This window comes from Psittacula echo, assembly GCF_963264785.1.
Source record: "Psittacula echo genome assembly, chromosome: 3".
Taxonomy (NCBI): Eukaryota; Metazoa; Chordata; class Aves; order Psittaciformes; family Psittacidae; genus Psittacula; species Psittacula echo.
Window position 1 is genome coordinate 66,169,482 of NC_137736.1, and position 19,284 is coordinate 66,188,765.

The window sequence follows — 19,284 nt, forward strand, 5'->3', positions numbered from 1 at the left end:
GCATCTCCTCCCCATGGATGTGAAGAGTAACAGGCCTTTCTGTCTCTTTATCTTGGGGGTTCTGTAAGTCTTCCAATTTGATAATTCTGTCTGATAAAAGATTGCAATATTTTATATTATTGCTTTGATTTATGATTTACTGATCAGCCTCTCTCTTTCAGATGAATATGTCGCCAGTAGCTCTTGCTCGTATTTATGAAGAAGACTTCAAACAAGATATGGCTGCCTTAAAGGTACAGATACTCAAGCCTCTAAATTTTAGAGCATTTTAAAGCCGTTCTTTTGGTAAGGAATCTGATTTTGACAGTTTGATTTGAAAAATTTGTTTGCTTGTTTGATGAAGTGTTGCTTGGAAACTTGGAATTTGGGAGTACCAATTTACTTTTTCGTTCTTCTGGAAAGATATTGCACACCTTTTGAGTAAGGAAATGGGGAGAAGCAAACACTACTTTTGGAATGAAACAATTAAATTTCTTTAGCAACACAATTGAGGTTTTTATCCGTGCAATTAGTCTTGGTTCACAGATAATACATACTTACTATAATGCAGAAATAGCCTGATATAAGTATAGGAAACATGTAATATTCTTTCATTGACTTAGGGTGACTTTGCTCCTTGTCCAAACTGTTTGTCAGAAGCAGGGAGCAAGGCACTGAGAAAAGTTTTTCACCATTTTCTTTTTTTCCTTCTGGGTATTTTCTTAAATGCTGCTTGTGCCATTTCAGTTATACTTGCTTTTCTTTTTTTTTTTTAAAAAAAAGATAAATTAAAAAAAAAAAAAAAAGAGATAAAATTGTGGAGAGTGTTCTTTAAAGTTTGTTTCCTAGAGGGGGTGAGCTTCTTGGCAGTATGTTTAATACAGGCTAATTAGGTGTTTTTCTTTAAGGTCCTTCCTCCTACAGTGTATATGAGAGTGACTGAAAATATTCCTCAGATAATTTCCTTTATAGAAACAGTAATTGCTAATGGCCAAGCCTACGCAACCTCACAAGGTAAGACTTATAGCAAGGCAACTCCTTGTTCAGCACATGTCCAGGAAATCAGTGCTCCTAGTAATCCTGGTTTGGGATCAGATGAGATACCCTGTGCCAGGCTTTCCTGCTGTTGATTAGCAGACTGGGTGTGAGCAACCTGTTTGTGATGACATGAGTGGGCAGAACAATGTTACTCAATTTCTAAGTTAAATGTAGCTTATCAATTAATATAACTGTTCACTGTAATGAAGTGCTGTCTAAGCCTCTGGGGGGAAGTCCTGGCCTGGTTCCTACAAGAGAGCTGAGGGAACCTCTTAGCTCTAAACAGGAGGAGATTATCTCCTATGTGCTGTAAAAAATGTGCCTGCAAAGCACAATATGTGGATGATTTTTTTTGTTGTTTTTGCTAGTAGAACTGGTGGTTGTAGAAGGATTTGAGTGCATTGTAACTGGAGTAGCAGTAGGCTGCACTGCAGTCAGGGAGGTGATTGCTGATTGTGTATGGGCAGGGGAGAACCTGGGGAGATGTGCAGAATACAAAGTTATCCTATATGCAGAATGAGCACATACAGTGAGATTACTGAAAAGCTGGTAATGTGGAAACATCTGCTACTATTTCTGAATTTCTAAGTTGGAATAAAATGGAAGTTGAAGGGCGTTTTGTTTTGCTTTCAGGGAAGTGTTCTGTCTTCCTCATGATTGTGCCGCATCTTTACTATAACACTAAACATTTCTTTTGTGTTAGGCAATGTTTATTTTGATGTTAAGTCTTGGGGAAAAAGATACGGAGTATTAACTACTATTTCTCCTGATACCCAAGATGAAGCAGGTAAGTTCTTGGCACCGACTTGTTTGTATTAATGTATTGTTTGAACTTGTAATGTATCTATGTGTAAACTTTCATTCTGGAACAGTTTTCTAACCTGTTGTGTATATCCAACTTTTTGGTTAATTAGGACTACATTGCTTTCATAATTATTTATTGAGGCACTCACTGTTGGCAGTGCAAGAGGAAACTTGGTCTCATTTTATGCTTGGTTCCCTCTGTACCTTTGTTCTGGTACCTTAGAACAATTAGGATTCTTAACCAATTATTTAATACTTGGGAGTGGTACATATAAATTTCATAGTGGTGTGGTGGTCTCAGCTTTTGCACAAACCAGCAGTGAGATACTCAAGGGTAAATGCAGGGAAACTTCATCTGGTGTGTTACTGTTTGGGCAGTTGTACTGCTTTGATTCATGATAACTGGATGAATGTGCTTCATTCATGACTTACTATACTTTCATTACCAGACTACTTCTAAGCAGGCTGTTTGTGTGAGGGTGAGCAATCTGTTGCCTATACCCTAGGTTTTATGGTTTGGTTTTTTTCTGCAGTTGTCTGGCTGCTGAGCAGGGTTGCTGAGCCTCTTGGTAGTTTCCCAAAGTTAGGTCTGATCAGGTCTCTGCCCTGAAAATTTGATGCAGGTCTCATGCATCCTTTTGCATGCTGAAGTTCAATATTTCTTCATTGAAAAAATCCATTTGCACTTACTGAAAATGCCTGGCAGGCTGATGCTCAGGTGAATTGCAGCCAGAAACTTCTCACAGCCGCACTCTGGAGTTGTTCCAGCATTACAACTCACAGAGGGAATGCGTTTTGTCGACAGTTACTCAGAGGCAGTTACTGACTGCAAAGGCAGCCAACAGCTTCCGGGACTGTACTGGGAAAAGCACTGCCAGCAGGTCAAGGGAGGTGATCCTTCTTCTATGCTCAGCACTGGTGAGATGTGCCTGGAATCTGGGTCTGATGCTGGGCTCCCTACTATGAGAGAGACATGGACATACTAGAGAGAGCCCAGCAAATGGCCATGAATGAAGTGGAGGTACTGGAGCATTTTCATATGAGAAAAGGCTGAGAAGGTTGGGACTGCTCAGCTTGGAGAAGAGAAGGCTCAAGGGCATCTTACCTGTGTGTACAAACATGTGATGGGGAGAATAAAGAAGATGGGGCCAGTCTTCTCTCAAGTGGTGGTTGGTGGCAGGGCAAGAGGCAATGAGTGCAACCTGAAACACAGCATTTAAAGCTTAGAAAAACCTTTGTTACTCTGAGGATGGTTAACAGAAGAACATGTTTCCTGGAAAGGCTGTGGAGTCTCCATCTTTGGATGAAGATACTAAAAACCCAACTGGACACAGTTCTGGGCAGCCTGCTGTAGCTGAGCCTCCTCTGAGCCAGGGGTTGGACTAGACAATCTCCAGATGTGCCTTCCAGCTTCAGTTGTGACTGATTACCTGTTTTACCCTGTTTCCTCTCGAGTTACTTACAACTAAATTTACTGTTACTTCTAAATATTTTAACTGTTGTTTTGCTTATAACCAAGAAAACTGGGTTTTTTATGTGGCAGTATACTCAAAGCAAAGGAGGAAAGGAGTCAACAGATACTGGTCAGCCAGAGCTTGGCAAACTAGTGGAAGAGCCAAGATGAAGATTCAGTGGCTAAAACTAGGGTTATATTTCTGTCCCTTTATTTCTTATCAATTTCGAATGATGAAGCAGGTGTAATGGATTTTTGTAATGTGCTTCCCTTAATATTGCATGACATTCTGAATAAAAACTGACTCTGTGTCATATCAGTAAAGTAGAAGTGGAATGGCTCAAGAAAAATGACCATCTAATAGATCTCCAAAAATAGCTGTGAATCATCATTAAGATGTGTTGATACTGGAATGCTCCAGGGATTAGTTCAGACCCAGTGATACACCGTGAGTTTGCTAGAAGTCTGAAATAAAGTAGTAAATCTAGTGTCAACTGCTGATAAATCAGATGAGAAGTGTTAAATAAGGGAACTTAAAACAGTGCAAGTTGCTTGCCAAGCTGGATCCGTTTACGCCAAATTGATGTACTGTTCTGTACCAGTCAAATGTGAGATCATGTATTTGTCAGAAAAAAAAACCCCTCAGAGTTCAGAACCCTGTTCTGGTTTAAGTTGCTTTGTTACCTTTCCTGCTGCAGTCCAGTCTGTTTGTCCTGGGAAACTGGCTGATAAATAACTAAATGAATGATGTAAAACTGGAGAAGGCCAAAAGGACTAAAGGAGAGGATGATTGAAGAATCTTGAACCCATCTTTTTAGCCTGCAGAAATCTAATTCAGCATACTATATTTTTTTTCAAATGATTGAGAAAATGGAAGCCCGGTGTAAGGGAGGAAAGTTGCAGGAAAAGAAGTTGAGCAAAAGAGGTTAAAATCTGAGTAATTCACTCAGTACGTTTCCACTTGCTTTCTTTTTTTTTTTTTTTTTTTTTTTTAATTTTCTTGGAGACATATCTCATTAACATTTCACTTATTCTTGGCAGTTAATACTGATAAACGACATGGTAAAGATTTTGCCCTGTGGAAGGCTGCTAAACCTCAAGAGCTATCTTGGACTTCTCCCTGGGGAAAAGGAAGACCTGGATGGCACATAGAGTGTTCCACAATATCGAGGTCAGATTCTTGGCTTTTAAATCTAGTGCTGGTTTTTGGTTTTGATTGCAGTACAGTGGTAGCAGGAGTATTGAAAGTGATTTTTCTGATCAGTAGAACACCAGTTTTGATATGAATATTTTGTGCAATTGTGCCTCAAACTGCTCCACCTTAGTGGCATAGCTGTCTTGCTGGGTTTTGGCACCTTTTCTTGAGAGAGACTCTGTGCTTAAAAATGGCATGCAGGATCACACAGTTGATTAGCAAGTCTTTAACTTGAATGGAGTAACCAAAGTTTTAGTGAAGGTTATGGTACCTCTTTCATTTGCCTTTGTTCCACTTGTTGCAGTCTCTACTGGACCTAGTTCAGCACATGGTGCTATATCAGAAGGACAGGGTATGGGAATCCATCCTGACTCCAGTGAGTGCATAAGGTCTTGCTGGCCTTAACTGCAGTTGTGCGTTATTCGGCTTTCTTTAGAAGTCAGCTGCAGTATTAAATATTCTCCTTTCTCTGTGGAAGTAAATTCTATGGGCATGATGTGAACTGAGTGTAGTAGCATTTTGCTTGTAGTTGGTTTAAATTAATTTGCTCTTAATTTGGAGCTTTATTTTCTCCACAGGATGGTAGCACTTTGTCCTACGTTGTATTAACTTATGACCTGTTCATTTGTGTTTTTAAAAAAGAGACTTTACATTTTCTCTCTTGGAAGCTTGTTAGTGGTGCTTAGTTCTGCATTAGTCTCAGATCTTTTTTTGGAAGCTAATTACAAATTACTTAGATCTGGCCCTGTGTAACTAAAGTTTTCAACTTAAGCTGAAAGCAGATGGAACAGATGCTGTAGGTTTCTCTTTCATATGCTTTGCTGATCACCTGGGGTTTTTAGTCTTTACTACTAGATTGTGAAAAGCATTTATAAGGGTAACTTTCTGTCTGTAAATAGTTTCAGCAGTGTGAAACGGTTCTTTAAAGCAACTGAAGTGCACAAAAACATAGAAGCATAGAGTGTTTAGGGTTGGAAGGGACCCATTTTAAGCAATACCTGCTTACCTGGCTGTTTTGCCAAAAGTCTCAAAGCACTTTAAGCTAGGTGAACTAATTTTGAAAAGCCTTTGAAGTGTGCCTGGGAAGGTGAATGAGGAAGGGGTGGGTCTCTAGTGCAGCCCTGCAGGAGGGAACCACTTGCTTTGACTTGGGTCTGATTTCCTCTCCAGAGCTTCCGTTGAGGTGAGGTGGGCTTGCCCCTCCTGCCCCTGAGCATTCTGCAGATCCATCTCTCCCCAGCCCTTGATGATTTTGTTGGAGCAAACTACAAGTGGCCAGTGCTCCTCTGTAGATGTGCAAAGGAAGGTGTGAGCTGGAGCCCCTCCTGTGAGGATCTGTGCTTAAGCTGGGTTAGGAGCAGACAGGAGAAAGCAGAGGAGCATAAGCTTGAGAAATGGTAACAGCTAGTCTTTCTTACCATCTCGCCTTGTTTTCTTCCTGTGCCCCAACAGCTTCTGCAAAGCCATAGTGAGCCAGGGTGTTTTGTCCCCAAAAGGGACAAAAGTATTAATATCTAGCCAGCTATGAGGAGCAACTTGTTAGTTTGACACATGGGAAGACTGTGTGTTTCTCTGTGTACACCCACATGCATGCTTATGTGGGTCTTGCCTTTAGAAAAATAATTGCTCCTACTAACGAGAATTAATTGTGGCCAGATAGGGGTCTTGCTGCAGCTTTAGTATCAGATTTGTGTAAAGTCTTGCCTTAAAACGGCAGTCATTAAACTGTACACTTGAATTTATGTTGTTTCATTGTATTCTTTTCTGCATTTCTTTTTACAAAAAGCTTTTGTAGTGTCCTACTTACCGATCAGGAAAATATTGTTACAGTGCAGTGTTTGGAAAGCAGCTGGACATCCATACTGGTGGAATAGATCTTGCATTTCCTCATCATGAAAATGAAATCGCACAGTGTGAGGTATATCATCAGTGTGAGCAATGGGGGAATTACTTTTTGCATTCTGGTAAGTAAAATATGAATCAACCTGAAAGGCCTGTACAAATACAACAGCTTGGTTTTTTTAGGTTTGGCTTTTGTGTGGTGTGAAAACAGATGGTCTACTACAGTGACCAAGTTCCTGTCTGCAACATGTTTTATGGAGTATGAGCGATTTGTTGGTGTAGCATGTAGATGTCACAGACCCCATCTCTTACCCCAGAATTAACCTCACTGGCTATGCCTTAGTAAACTGTATGAAAGTGTCTTTTACTTGCTGGGTCTTCAGCATATGGTGCTGCCTGGCATTATGTAGAACAATATGCACAGCAGTGCTTCAGTGAAGCTTGTGCTGTACAGTGTTTTGAAACTACATCCTTGTCTGATGGTACTAGCACTGTTCCCATTGACGAAAACCTTGAATTTGTTCTTCCTATTGTAGTGGCTCTGGATGGTCAACTGAAATTGATAGAAAGTCACATTCAAGTCCGCGGTGTCTCTTTTTGCTGAACAGCACTTTGTGCAAGATGTGTTGGTGAACTCTTTGAGCTGCTTCTCTAAAAGCTGCAGAGTTAAGCCTGTGGTGGTACACCCTGGGAGTTATTTGAGCTTTCCTTTTTTATATATATTTGTATTGTAGAGGATGAATATTGAATTCTAGTTTCAGTTCACAGTGTAGAGCCTGTTGCAAGTCAATAGCAATTGTCTAGAGTATGGTGCATCCTCCAGGGTATGCTTTGCTCCTGAAGTGCTGGGGAATTTGCTGTGCTTCCACTGTCCACTGATATGCACTGATTACTGCCAGGTGGAGCTGTCTGTTGAAAAAACAGTGAATCTGACTGTTCAAGCTTAGCATTGAAATGACAGGAGAAATATTCTTTGAAACTAGCTAGCTGAAGAGGAGTCAATTCTTCTTAAACAAGCAGGAAAAAAAAAATAGGGGAAAAAAATCCCAAACTTGATTCCAAGGGCAATTTGTACACTGAGATTCTCCAGAAGCTGACAGATTACATTCATTAAGTCAAAAAAAAAAATTGCTGGAGGATGATAGTGTGAATTATTTAGGGCAAATGAATCAGCTTCAGAAACAATTTATTCTGGAAACAGACTGCAGAATTTTAGCAGGCTCAGAATTGGAGGAGCAATCCCCATTAGAGGAAGAAAATCCCTGCACTGGGGATAAATCTTCTTAAAGGACTTTATTTTTAGATTACTTGTACTCTGGGAAGAGTGCCAAGCCAAAGTTATGAAAATCCTTGTATTTTGTGATTCTTTAATGAAAGCATTCTAAGTGCTGAAACTCTCGAAGAGGAATATTATTTCAAATTCAGATGTCACCTGTATGTTACTAGGAAAACACGAACTGTTTTAAGCTTGGCTGCTCAAAGTTAAGTCAGTCAATATTTAGGAACCTTTGCAAAATAAGAAAATAATTTTCCTTCTCCCAAGAGAAGTTGGGGTTGTTTAGCTTGGAGAAGAGAAGTCTCAGGGGGACCTTATCACTTTCTACCACTACCTGAAAGGAGGATGGAGTGAGGAGGTGGCTGGTCTCTTCTCACATGTAAGAAGTGGTAGGACAAAAGGTAGCAGCCTCAAGTTGCGCCAGGGGAAGATTAGATTGGATATTAGGAAAATTTTCTTCACTAAAAGAACAGTCGGGCATTGGAACAGGCTGCCCAGGAAAGTGGTGGAATTACCAGCCCTGGAAGTGTTCAAAAAACGTGTAGATGAGGCCCTTAGTGACATGGTTTAATGGTGGACTTGGTGGTGCTGGGGTAATGGTTGGACTTGATGATCTGAAAAGTCTTTTCTAACGTAAATGATTCTATGATTCTATTACAGAGTAAGAAAAGTTTCTGCTTGAAAATCTGTTTCTAAGTAAGATTAAGTGCTGGATTCTGCAGGCCATTAAGTGCCTAAAAATTGTGTTAGCTGTGGGTGCTTGGTAACTTACAGGATCACTCTTTTATTAGGAGAAGCCAGGGAAAGCTTTCAGTCCTGAAGCCAAGCTCTACATACTTTCCTAAATGTGATGGAGACAGTTACTGCTTTTTTCCTGTACAGCAGCCCTGCAAACCAACAGTCTAGGTGACTATTGGAAGCTCTAGCAATGCTCAGAGATTGCGTTTTAAAATGAGCTAATTCAAATTAGGCATCATAGCTACATCCCTCCTTTCCCTTTTTTCTTAGTCTCCCAAAATCTGGAGAAATAGGGCATGTGCACAAAATTAATTTTACATGTAAGGGTATTTTGAACCAGCACAATAAAATTATGGATTAAGAAAAGAGCAACAGCCACCAGCAGTAGTTAGTGCAGAAAGTTGTTTGAGTTTCAGGAATATGGTAATGTGAGATTATTGGAAGATCTTTAAAGGTCGTAAAATATTTCTGGGAAGTCAGGACTAGCAGGTAAGGTACTTTTCTGTGAAGACTGAGAAGTGTTTGCTTGCTTGAAGGGAGACATTTTTTATCTTGACGTCTCTGCCCATGCTGGTGCTGTTTTGTCAGGGGATGTTTTGTGGGGATTTTTGTTGGGTGGTTTTGTTTTTTTTTTTTTTTTGTAATAGCAAAGCTATTAAAATGTTACGTGTTGCACTGAAATGGTTGGTGCATGTGAACCACAGTGTGTGCTGCCTCCAGCGTTTCCAGTTTCTCAGTGCAGTGTTTCTCATTCAGTCCCCATTCAGAAGCATGCTTATTTATCCTCATTAATTTTGTCTGGTTTTGTTCTAGGGCATTTGCATGTTAAAGGAAGTCAAGAAAAAATGTCCAAGTCATTAAAAAACTACATTACAGTTAAGGTAATCTGTTTCTGTAAATTGAAGCAATGTATGTTTGTAATATGTAAATATTAATCACAGCCTTCTTCTGAGAAAGCCGTGGAGAGTGTGCTTGTGCTGTAGAGAAAGACCTGAAGCAGAGTGTTTCTCTAGTGCTGGTGTGTGTACCTGTTATTGTGGATCCAGATGTAGGAAACCTGCTCAGACTCAGGGCTTGCTTATAACGTGATTTTGCTGAGAGTGTAGGAGCAGCGTTGGTGCCCAGTACCAGACTTCTGCATTATAGGTTTGTGGTTGGACTTGATGATATCAAGGGCCTTTTCCAACCTAAGTGATTCTGTTCTATAGTGATGGGTTCTCATCTGACTGCTCTTAATAGTGCGTATGCTTTTGGAACTTAGAAAAGAGCAGACATACTTCCTTGTTCTGCTTTAGGTGAAATGGGACACAGTGTCAGCATTGGGTGTCCTGCAACTGCGCTGTGCCAATGGTCTCTTGTATTCTTCTTCGCGGTGACCTTGCTGATGCACATAGAGCTTTGCCTTTGGCACCCATAAGCCACTTGAATATGTCGTGGTTTACTGCATCCCAAAGTTTTTGGTGTAGCCCAGAGCAGGATTTCTGTGCTAGGCATGTGTGATACAGCTGTGCTTGGTGCTAGGGTGGCTCCAGTGATGGCTGACACTTATTCCTAGAAGTGGGTAGTTTCCTTCCTTTAGACAAAGCTTGAGAAGCTCTTTCAGCACATATGTTCCCCTTTGCCCTCTTGGAAGACTTAATTAAAATCCCTTTAAAAAGGAGTTCAATGTGAGCTGCTTTATTCTTAATTCTCTTGATGCTGTCTGGGTACAATTAAGCCCTGTCTCCCCAAGAAAATTACCCATTGCTCATGGTTTTTGCAGTAATTTCATGAACAGGGTGGAGAAATGATCACAGATGCAATGCATGCAATTAGAAGTAACATATAAAAATGTTCCCTCCACATCTGCAGCGGGACTTCTTTGTGCTGAGAAAACAAAAACTTGAGGTCGGTCTCTTCCCTTGTGGGTCTCTGCTTTTAATTTCTGCCCTTAGGCATGGCTAACTAGTATTAATTCTTCCCTGTAAGTGACTTTCAGTCCAGTAAAACAAATTTCTTCCTGTACAGCCTTCCTGCATCTTGATAGTTAAGCCCTATGTGGAAGTTTTTACACTCCAAAAGAGGGGATGCCTGCCTGGGACCTTCCTGTGGTGCTGGCTGCCTGTATTCCAGGCTGTCACTCAGGCACAGTCACCTTGCACCCTCCACATCTAGCTGCCCTGTTTTCACTGCCCCTTGTCCCCTTCTCTGATTTCTCCCCCCTGAGTTTTCTTTTTTTTATAGCTATTAATTCTGACCTCCAAAGTCAAGCATGTTGCAATCATGCATGGCCAAGCAACCTGCTTTAAAAGAGGTGTGGTGCTTTCTCTGTACTGTTTTAATAAATGCCAAATTGGTTTTCTTCTGGTTTGGATGGTCGTTTGCCAAATTTGAAGTTATTTCTGTACTTTACTCGTATTGTTCTACCTCTGTATGTTAGTGGAAAGCTTCTGGGCGCTATGGGTACACTCAGTTACATAGATTTTATTTAAAAGAACAAAACCAAACAACAACAAAACAAAAACCCCACCCACTGAAACAAGCAGTATCACTGTTTATTTCTTGATTTAGCTTGCCCTGATTGCCTCAGTTATTTCTGGTTTTACCTGAGAGGCAGCACATTGCTGGCACTTGGATAACTTCAGTGTTTAAGCTGGTTTAGTCTGGTAGCAGAAGCTCAACTTTGAAATATGCGTCTTTAAGGACATAAATTACGCTTTCCAGATTTTCTCACTTGTGTTGATTCCTCTTCATGATTTTCTGTTTCAGTGGCACTTTAGTGTTACAAACTTAACCATCAGCAGTTTGGAAATTAGAGAAAGAGGCAGGAATGTAGTGTTGACAGTCAGTCTGCCACAGTGTCCAGCCTTGCTGAGAGCAGAGTTGGAAGTGTTGAATGTTTTAGCAGTGTACCTTTCAAGCATTTAACTGTTTCTTTATACTATTAGTATAAATTACACAAATAGTAATAATTTACTCTTCCCTGTAGTAAACTGTTTGTAAAGCTGGATAAACATTAGGGTAAAATGAATAAGGTTTCATAATTAATACAGGTGAATTCTAGCAACATTAAAAGAAGTTATTTTTTGCTCACTCCCTGTTTTTATATATTCTAGTCCCACAGAAGACTTATACTTACCTTATTTTTCAAGAAATCTTTCTTTTTCCATAAAGCTTTCAAAACTCAAGAGCTGTCCTTTCCTGCAAACTTGTATCCCAGTCTTAGTTTGGTAATTTTAGTTTGGTGTTTTTGCAAAGGTCTTCATACAGCGTATGTTTGATCATAATTACAAAGTACTTTTCACTGTCTTGTATGTGACATTGTGTGTATGTTTATATCTTGTATAGATGCACTTATATCTTGTATAGATGCACATCTGTCTTATATGGAATTAAATCTTACTTAGTTTAGACTTTAAACCAGTGTTTAAACCAGTATCTTAAACTATGAAGATTGGTTGTCATGTTTGTTTGCCTGAAATATGCTATGAAACTAGTGTAGCGGAGTGGAACAACCCCTGAAGTAATTGTTTGATGTACTGCTAAAGCTTTCTTTTTATGGGTGGAATTTAGGATTTCCTGAAGAAATTTTCATCGGATCAATTCAGGATGTATTGTTTGCGGAGCAGATACAGCTCAGGTGAGATAAAAAACCCTGTTATTTGTTGAGATATGGCTTTCCACACACGTATGCTTCCCAAGCTAGCAATGCAGAGGTGTGGTGGAGTCAACGCTCCTTGTGGTGCCTTGCAGTGTCTCTTTGTTGGGTGAAAAGGTTGGCAATGCTCTGAGGGGCTATTCTTTGGTTCTTGTGTAGAAAAGCATCTTTACTGAGTGCAGTACACAGTCATTTATCTAAATACCTTCCTGAGCTGCAGTTGAAGTGTGATTCTCAGTTAATTGCACTTTCAGTTAATGAATTACCTCCATCTGTGATTTGCCTCTGTTGCAGTCACTTGTATTTCAGTCACGATCAGCTGTTTTTTGAGATGTATCTAGGTAGAGCTTTGCCTTTTTCTCCTGTAGGGTATGACAAGGGCTTGCGAATAACTTTCTGTCTCCCTGCTGTGTTATCATTCTTTGTTCTGTGGAATTACTGAGTGTTCAAGCAGTTCTGTGGTGCAGTGCAGCTCACTTACACCTCAATAACCTAATGATCATCTTGGCTTGGCAAACACCGCTTGTGGGAAGAAGTGTGAGAGACTTTGTCAGCTTCCCTGTCTACACTGTTGTATTTCCAGCAGGCAGATGCTACTTTGAACTGGAAGAGGTTTTCATATACGATATGAAAATATTTATTCCATAGCATTTTTACCAGTTTATGGCAGTCTGCCAAAAGGGTATGGTAGTTTCCTGTCTGTGGCCTGTTGGTCATCCTGGCATGGTAAGGGAATGGTGGAGCACAGGGCAACACCTGCTGTGTTACTTTATTGGGCCTCTAACTAACTCAGATGAAGCACCTCTAGCACTGTGACTGGGAAGGCTGGCATGGTTAAAGCTCTGTAGCTTTGCTAGTGTCTGTCAGCGTGCAAACCTTGATAGAGGTGCAGTCATTGGACTAAAGTATTTTCCTTGTTAATAACTCTAGATGCTTGCAGGAGCCACCTGTCTGATCTTCCTGATAGAGCCTCCCTCTCCTAAGACAGCTGAAGGCTGGGAATGGCTGGGAATGCCATGTATCTCTGAAATATTTTGAAGCTTGGGATAGTAAAGATACTACTGGTTATTACCTGCCCATCCCCACCGTGGTAGGAAGGGAGGAGCACGTCCAGGTGGGAAGTTTGCTGCAGATCAAGTCCCAGTTTGGAGGAGGAGAGAGGCAGGCAATGGGAAGTACTGTCACTGAAGGGTGAGGCAGCAGGATGGTGACATGTGACGGGTCTCTGTCAAGAGATGAAATACATTGTGCACGCATAAATGGCTGCAGCTGGGAACACTTGGGAGTGTATTTAAAACAAAAGAAAAAAGGCTAACACTTACAACACCATCATATATGTATGTATTTGTCCTGTAAACCAAAGCCAAACAGCTGGCGGTTTCTAAGCTTGCCTTGGCAAGTAATGGCAGTGCCTTTGCTTTATGCAGTTAAGTCGAGGGGTTGTGAGCTCGCCGCAGGCATCAGAGTTATGTCCAAAAACACTCTGGTCACCAGAACCAGTGCGATGATTTTGTGAACCTGAGTGAACTGTGATATTTTGGTCCCTGTAGTCTTTAATTACTTGGTGGTGCTAAAAACCATGTGTTTTGTGATTTGATAATGTAGCAATGATGCAAAAGAGGAAGGGAGCAGGGAGTACAGTAGAGGCTTATAGAGCTGGGTTTGCCAGTACTGTGCTGTGGGTTTGCAGTGCCTGCAGGTGGTGGCTTAGGAAAGTGCCATGAATCAGGGAAGAAGAATGGCTTTAATCAAAACGGGCTTCATCAGGATAAACTTTCATCAGGTATTCCTCATGGAGTTCCTGTAGCCAGGGTTATCAGTTGAGTAATCTTGTTGGATATAAATGATTGCTTTCAGTATCTCACTGTTTTCCAAAAGTCTGTACGTAGATCTTTTTTTCAAAGCTGAGTAAAACTTAATTTTTAAAACCGGTGTTAATGAGGCCATAATGCAGATTTTTAATTACACACAAGTGGAAAATCTGACAAACATAGGTCCAGACTTATGCTTTAGTTATACTGGGGTAAATAATATGGAAAGTCTGTTCAAACATTTAGGCTTCTTTGGGATTTAGGCTAATGGAACTGAGATCAGGTCTCGCATCTGGCTGTTTCCGGCCTCTTAGATCTGCCCCCTTGCTCAGACTGTCTGCTCTAAAGAGTCTGTGTCTGGGCACCATTGGGTAATTGCACAAAGTAGTTGGCTCTAACGTGTGTAGGGCCAGAGGTGAGATTGCTGTGGAAGCTACAGGTGATGCTCAGGATGTTCTGCAGCAGCTGCATGACCTTTGTATGTTGAGGACACCAGAACTGTACACAGTACTCCAAGGGGGGGGTCTCGTGAGAGCAGAGTAAAGGGGCAGGATCACGTCCTTTGACCTGCTGGCCTTTTGATGCAACCCAGTATGTGGTTGGCTTTCTGGGCTGCGAGTGCACATTTGAGGTCTCCAAATACAGATCATGGCTACCTAAATTAGAATAGGAACAAAATTAGAGGTGGGATCAAAGATATGCCTCGCCAACTGAAATCTGGGGGGATGCCTAGAAATATATTCAATCCAAATGCTTTGGAGCAATAACTTCACAGATTCAATAATAATAATAATAATGCCAAGTAGTGAATGCTTCTGTCAGTTTCCAGACAGTTTTTTAATAAGTCTGATACCTTCCCAGTAGGTTATTACTTTGTCATATGTAGTGATCGTCTTTTATATTGATTTAATTCACCAAGTGTGCATGAAGAATGGAGATTTTAATTAAATGTGCAGTTAATTGTAAGAAAAGTTTACTGTGACAAATAATAACAAACTTTTCCTGGATTGACTTTGTCTCAGAATATTGTTCCTATGTATGACAGACACCATCCTCTTTGTCATAACATCCTAATAGATGTTTTTTATTTTCTCTGTAGCAGTAGAATTCAGTGATGAGAGCATGGATGATGCAAAGAACCTTCTTCAGGCAATCTACTCATTTATTAAAGATGCAAATGCTTATATAAAAGGACAGCTGATATGTGACCCTGTTAGAGAAGACGTACTATGGGAAAGGTAAGTGAACCCATATTTTAAAGATTGTGATTATGTGAACAGTGGTTTGCTGACAGGTTCAGAGGGATGAACAGTGTGGTGTTCTGAGTTCAGTTTAGGAAACAGGACAAGAAGGACTGAGAGGCAACCTTCTCTGCCAGCCCTCACCAAGACCAGGGCATTCTTCTTTTCCTAGCCGGCTGCTTTTCCTTGTAGTCTGCTACATTTAGTTCATTGTGTTTTTAAAATATGTGTTATTTATCTAGTGTGCCTGTTCTAACACAGGCATCTTTGTCCCTCTCAAGTGATGCAAAAGGCAAAGCTATGACTGAAGTTGTGAGACTTGCCGGGTTATAAGTAGAATTGTGTGTTAGTGGCTGAAGAAGAGAATGGCTGGAAAGTGATATGCCTTAGGCACATGAGTGTGTAATCAAGCTGGCTGGCACTATGGTGTTCAGCAGAGGGGAGAAGGGGTTACTAAGAAACTGGTCAGGGGCAGAGATGTCACAGGGAACAAAGGAATTGTTGGTTGTGGCCCTGAGGAGGAGAATCTTCTTTGGAGTCCCTTAGGAAAGCAGATCATCTTCCAGGAGGGAGATGTGCTGTGCATTGGGTGTAAAGCTGAGATTAGTGCAGTGCTCTGGAGTTGGGGCAAGAGGGGAGGGAGTTGAGCACCCTGAAGCAATGTATGTGCAGACAGTTTTGGGATTGGGATGTAGGGTCAGAGGGTAAGTGCTGTAGAAGTGTGAGATGGCTTCTCTGTGGTAGCGGCACCTCGCGGTTGGAGAGCTTGCAGCTGCACCAGCTAAGGCTTGTAAGGGGCACTGGAACATGTTACAGGGAAGCAGAGCTGAATTAACTAGTCGTGGTATTCGGCAAAAGCCAAGTCCTTCAGCAGGAGACTGCAGGTAACCTGTTGGTGAGAGATAAGGCTGCGAGACATGAGGCACGTGGGGAAGTTGAAATGGATTGTCAGTGGGGGATATGTGGGAGGGCACAAATTGTGTATGTAAACCCAACCAAAATGAAACAGAGCTCTTTATTAGGAAGTGGTAGATATTTAGCACAGAAGGAGAAGCTTGCAGGGAAGAGTGTTGTGAGGAAGGAGTTAGGGCAGCAGCCATCTGATATCTGAGGGGAGGAATTCCAGGCAAAATCACTCTCCTGGGGCTCAGGATAGCCCCAGAGGTTCTGGGATAGCTTGAGTTTCCCCAGGTAACCCTACTCCCTGAGGGAGAGGGAGAAGCAGCACTCTTGGGTCAGTGCTATCGAGGTCCATTTCACCTGGCTGTGTACAAGAGTGCACTGCCAGCAGCTGTTCACAGTTCACCATTTATTCCTGCTGCTGTTCTTACTGCCCAGCTCCGAGTGGTGGCAGTGGCTGGCACTGGTTCTGTGGTGATGACTGCTGGCTGCCCACTGGCTTTAGATGCCGTTACACGAACAGTCCCACCAGACCTCTCCATCTGGGCCAAGCCAAGCAGAGTCCAGGGTCTGGGATTAGGCTCTCCTGGGAAATGAGGAAGCAGTGCCTGCTTTTGAGCTGGATCCTGCCGACAGGACTCTTGGCAGACCCCGTGTCAGCACTCTTCCCAGGCACTGGATGTGCATGATGTGGCTTTGGAAGAGAAGCATGCTGTTAGCATGAAAAATGGGCTGCTGGAAAAAGAATAGAACTTAGCAAAATCTTTAACATGCTTAGTATCAATCTCATTTTTCATCTGACCTTAATTGGCTAAGGCATTGTTGGTTCCTGTGATTAGCCATATATTTATTGAATGGATGCAGAACTTCAGCTTTTGAGATGCATCAAGTTTTTCCCTTTGCAGCTGAAAGATGTATTCCCCCTTATCAGTGTAGCATCATCACCCATCGTAGGACAGCTAGGAGGAAAATGAAAGTGTCCTTTCGATGACTCCCTCTGGCTGAATAGCTGATGAATCCAGCGTACTGCTGGCATCTTGTTTGTCTTATCTTAAATGCTACCTTTTCTTCTTGAAGGCTAGCCAACACAAAAGTAACCGTGAAGGCTGCGTTTGCAGATGACTTTGACACCTCCAGGGCTGTTGCAGCAATTATGGACCTCATTCACCATGGCAACAGACAGCTTAAGGCTGTTACTAAGGTAACCCATTAGGATACAGAGATCAGAAAATGACAGCTGTCCACTGTCCTACTGTTTAATGCAGACAGATTAGTTTATTGTTCACATAAGAAACCAGCAGAAACAAAGCTCCATAAATTGTTGACCTTAGCGGTGCCCATTTGTCCTGACCGTATAGCAGGAATTGTGTGCAGCTATTGTTTTATGCTTCCTTGTGTCCAGAGGATGTTTCTTTCCTGCTGCCCTATGTTATTTATAACAAAGGCTTTTGAAAGGCCTGAAGCCGCTGTGGCACGCTGGTAATTTTAGTGCTGGTTTTATGTTCTTACCCTGCTTCTTTACATAATATCCATGCACAGAAATCAACCTAAACTGGGAAATGGGGGGTGGTGGTTGCTTGGAGGGGGGGTCTTTGGCAGGCAGTCCCAGCTGCATGGGGCAGTCACGGTGGTGAGTTCAACTGTGAGGACTGAGTGGCTTAGGCAGATTATAACTGTGGCCTCAGCATGCCTGCAGGAGTCTGTTTTCAGATGGCTTTTGGCAAATTGAGACCCTGTTAAGACCTCTTGATGCTGACACAAAGGAAGCATCTGCTAAGGACAAGACCTGAGCAGTAAACACTGAAGCACTTCTGGGTCTCCTTTCACCAACAGCTCCCTTTCTTGCTCAAGGCAAGCAGCTCAGCCTTGCTGCTGCACTGCTGTATTGCTGATGTCCTCACGTTAACCATGTTTGTGCAGTAAAAGGAACATTGAGTACATTGTAATACCTGATCTTAAGAGAGAATTAGGCTGTTGGTTTAGAAATCCTGCCTCCTCCTGGTCCTGTTTTGGCTCTGGCTTTATCTTCTGTCGTTGGCCTTATCTTTATAAAACAACTCTCTGAGGGAATCTGTGACCCGAACCAGTTTGCAGCAGGGCTCTGTAACAGCGTTAGCTCTCCTAAATACATGTAGCCTCATTTGCCAGGCATTTCTTGTTTCCCCCGAATTGCTTCTGTCAGTCGTTTCCTGGAGAATGGGATGGGGTGCTTTCAGGGCAGCTGACTCGGATTTCTGGTTGGTGTGGTGGAGTTTTCCAGGGTGCAGCCCAGCTGTCCTAATGACTGCACATGTAGTGTTTTCCCTTTGAGAACGGTGTAGTAATTTCACGTACACATAACTACTCATTCCTCTCGCTAACCTTCTCACCATTCTTACCTTACTTGGTACATTCCTGTCTCTTCCCCTTAGTGCTCCGCTTCAGCTCCTTCTAGTTTAGATCTTTTGCAAACTTTAGGTTATGGCTTATCTTACCTTATATTGTGGAACAGGTTGCCCAGAGAAGCTGTGGCAGCCCCATCCCTGGCGGTGTTCAAGGCCAGGTTGGACAGGGCCTCAAGCAACCTAGTCTGGTGGAACGTGTCCCCGCCCGTGAGAGGAGGGTTGGAACTAGATTAGCTTTAAGGTCACTTCCAACCTGAACCATTCTGTGATTCTAGGATTTTAGGCTGTTATGGAGATGTTGGATGAAATCTAGTACCAGCTGCTAATTTGGCTGTGTGTGTCATCACTCTCTTTATCAGGCAAGGGTTAGTCCCTGAAATTGCTTCTTGGTCTATCATTTAATCTTGATTTTAATCTTTTCTTTGTGTGTGAAATAAATATGGAGGAAAGAAAGAAATGCATGTGGTGTTAAAAGCACGATTCTGTCGCTGCTGCTGGTGGTTGCTGGTGCTCCCAGGGCATGATAAGATAAGCTATAAGCTATCTCAAAGCAGCCTTCATGTTATTTAAATCAATAAGACACTCAAAAAAGGATTTGGGGTTTTTTTTTTAACCATTTGTTTTATAGCTGCCCTTGAAGCTGGGGTTTTGTTCTTTTATTTTGTTTTCACACACAGCCCTTTCATGCCCAGAAGTGCTATTTTTAGGTCTAATTGACTGTGCATATAATGCATGGCAGCTTCATGCATCTCTTCCCCTTGCTGTGCATGCTGGTGATAAACTCTTCCCCTCCCCTGTTCACTTAAATCTTTTTCCCTTTGTGTTGTGAGATGCTTTTATATCTCTGTAAAAGTCCCTGTCTGGGTAGGTGATACTGGTGGAGGTAAATCTATGTGATTAGTAACAGTTTTCCCTTGTGGACTAGGCTGGAGAGAGATGCCGAGTTCTGTAACATGCATTGACTGGACAATCTCTTTTGAGTGTTT

The 19,284-nt window shown here is 41.9% G+C and overlaps 1 protein-coding gene across 2 annotated transcripts in view; it reads left to right on the plus strand.

Moving 5' to 3' along the window:
• The window catches only part of CARS2 (cysteinyl-tRNA synthetase 2, mitochondrial), a 33,813-nt gene that overhangs the window by 7,565 nt on the left and 6,964 nt on the right, over nucleotides 1-19,284 (plus strand). The window contains exons 4-12 of one of the 2 annotated variants that reach the window (XM_080613070.1): nucleotides 162-233; nucleotides 888-993; nucleotides 1,721-1,804; nucleotides 4,316-4,445; nucleotides 6,300-6,433; nucleotides 9,139-9,206; nucleotides 11,878-11,944; nucleotides 14,873-15,011; nucleotides 16,992-17,115. In XM_080613070.1, coding sequence (XP_080469196.1) covers nucleotides 162-233; nucleotides 888-993; nucleotides 1,721-1,804; nucleotides 4,316-4,445; nucleotides 6,300-6,433; nucleotides 9,139-9,206; nucleotides 11,878-11,944; nucleotides 14,873-15,011; nucleotides 16,992-17,115 — 924 coding nt within the window. The remainder of the gene's footprint in view (nucleotides 1-161; nucleotides 234-887; nucleotides 994-1,720; nucleotides 1,805-4,315; nucleotides 4,446-6,299; nucleotides 6,434-9,138; nucleotides 9,207-11,877; nucleotides 11,945-14,872; nucleotides 15,012-16,991; nucleotides 17,116-19,284) is intronic. The other variant, XM_080613071.1, reaches the window with a different exon arrangement.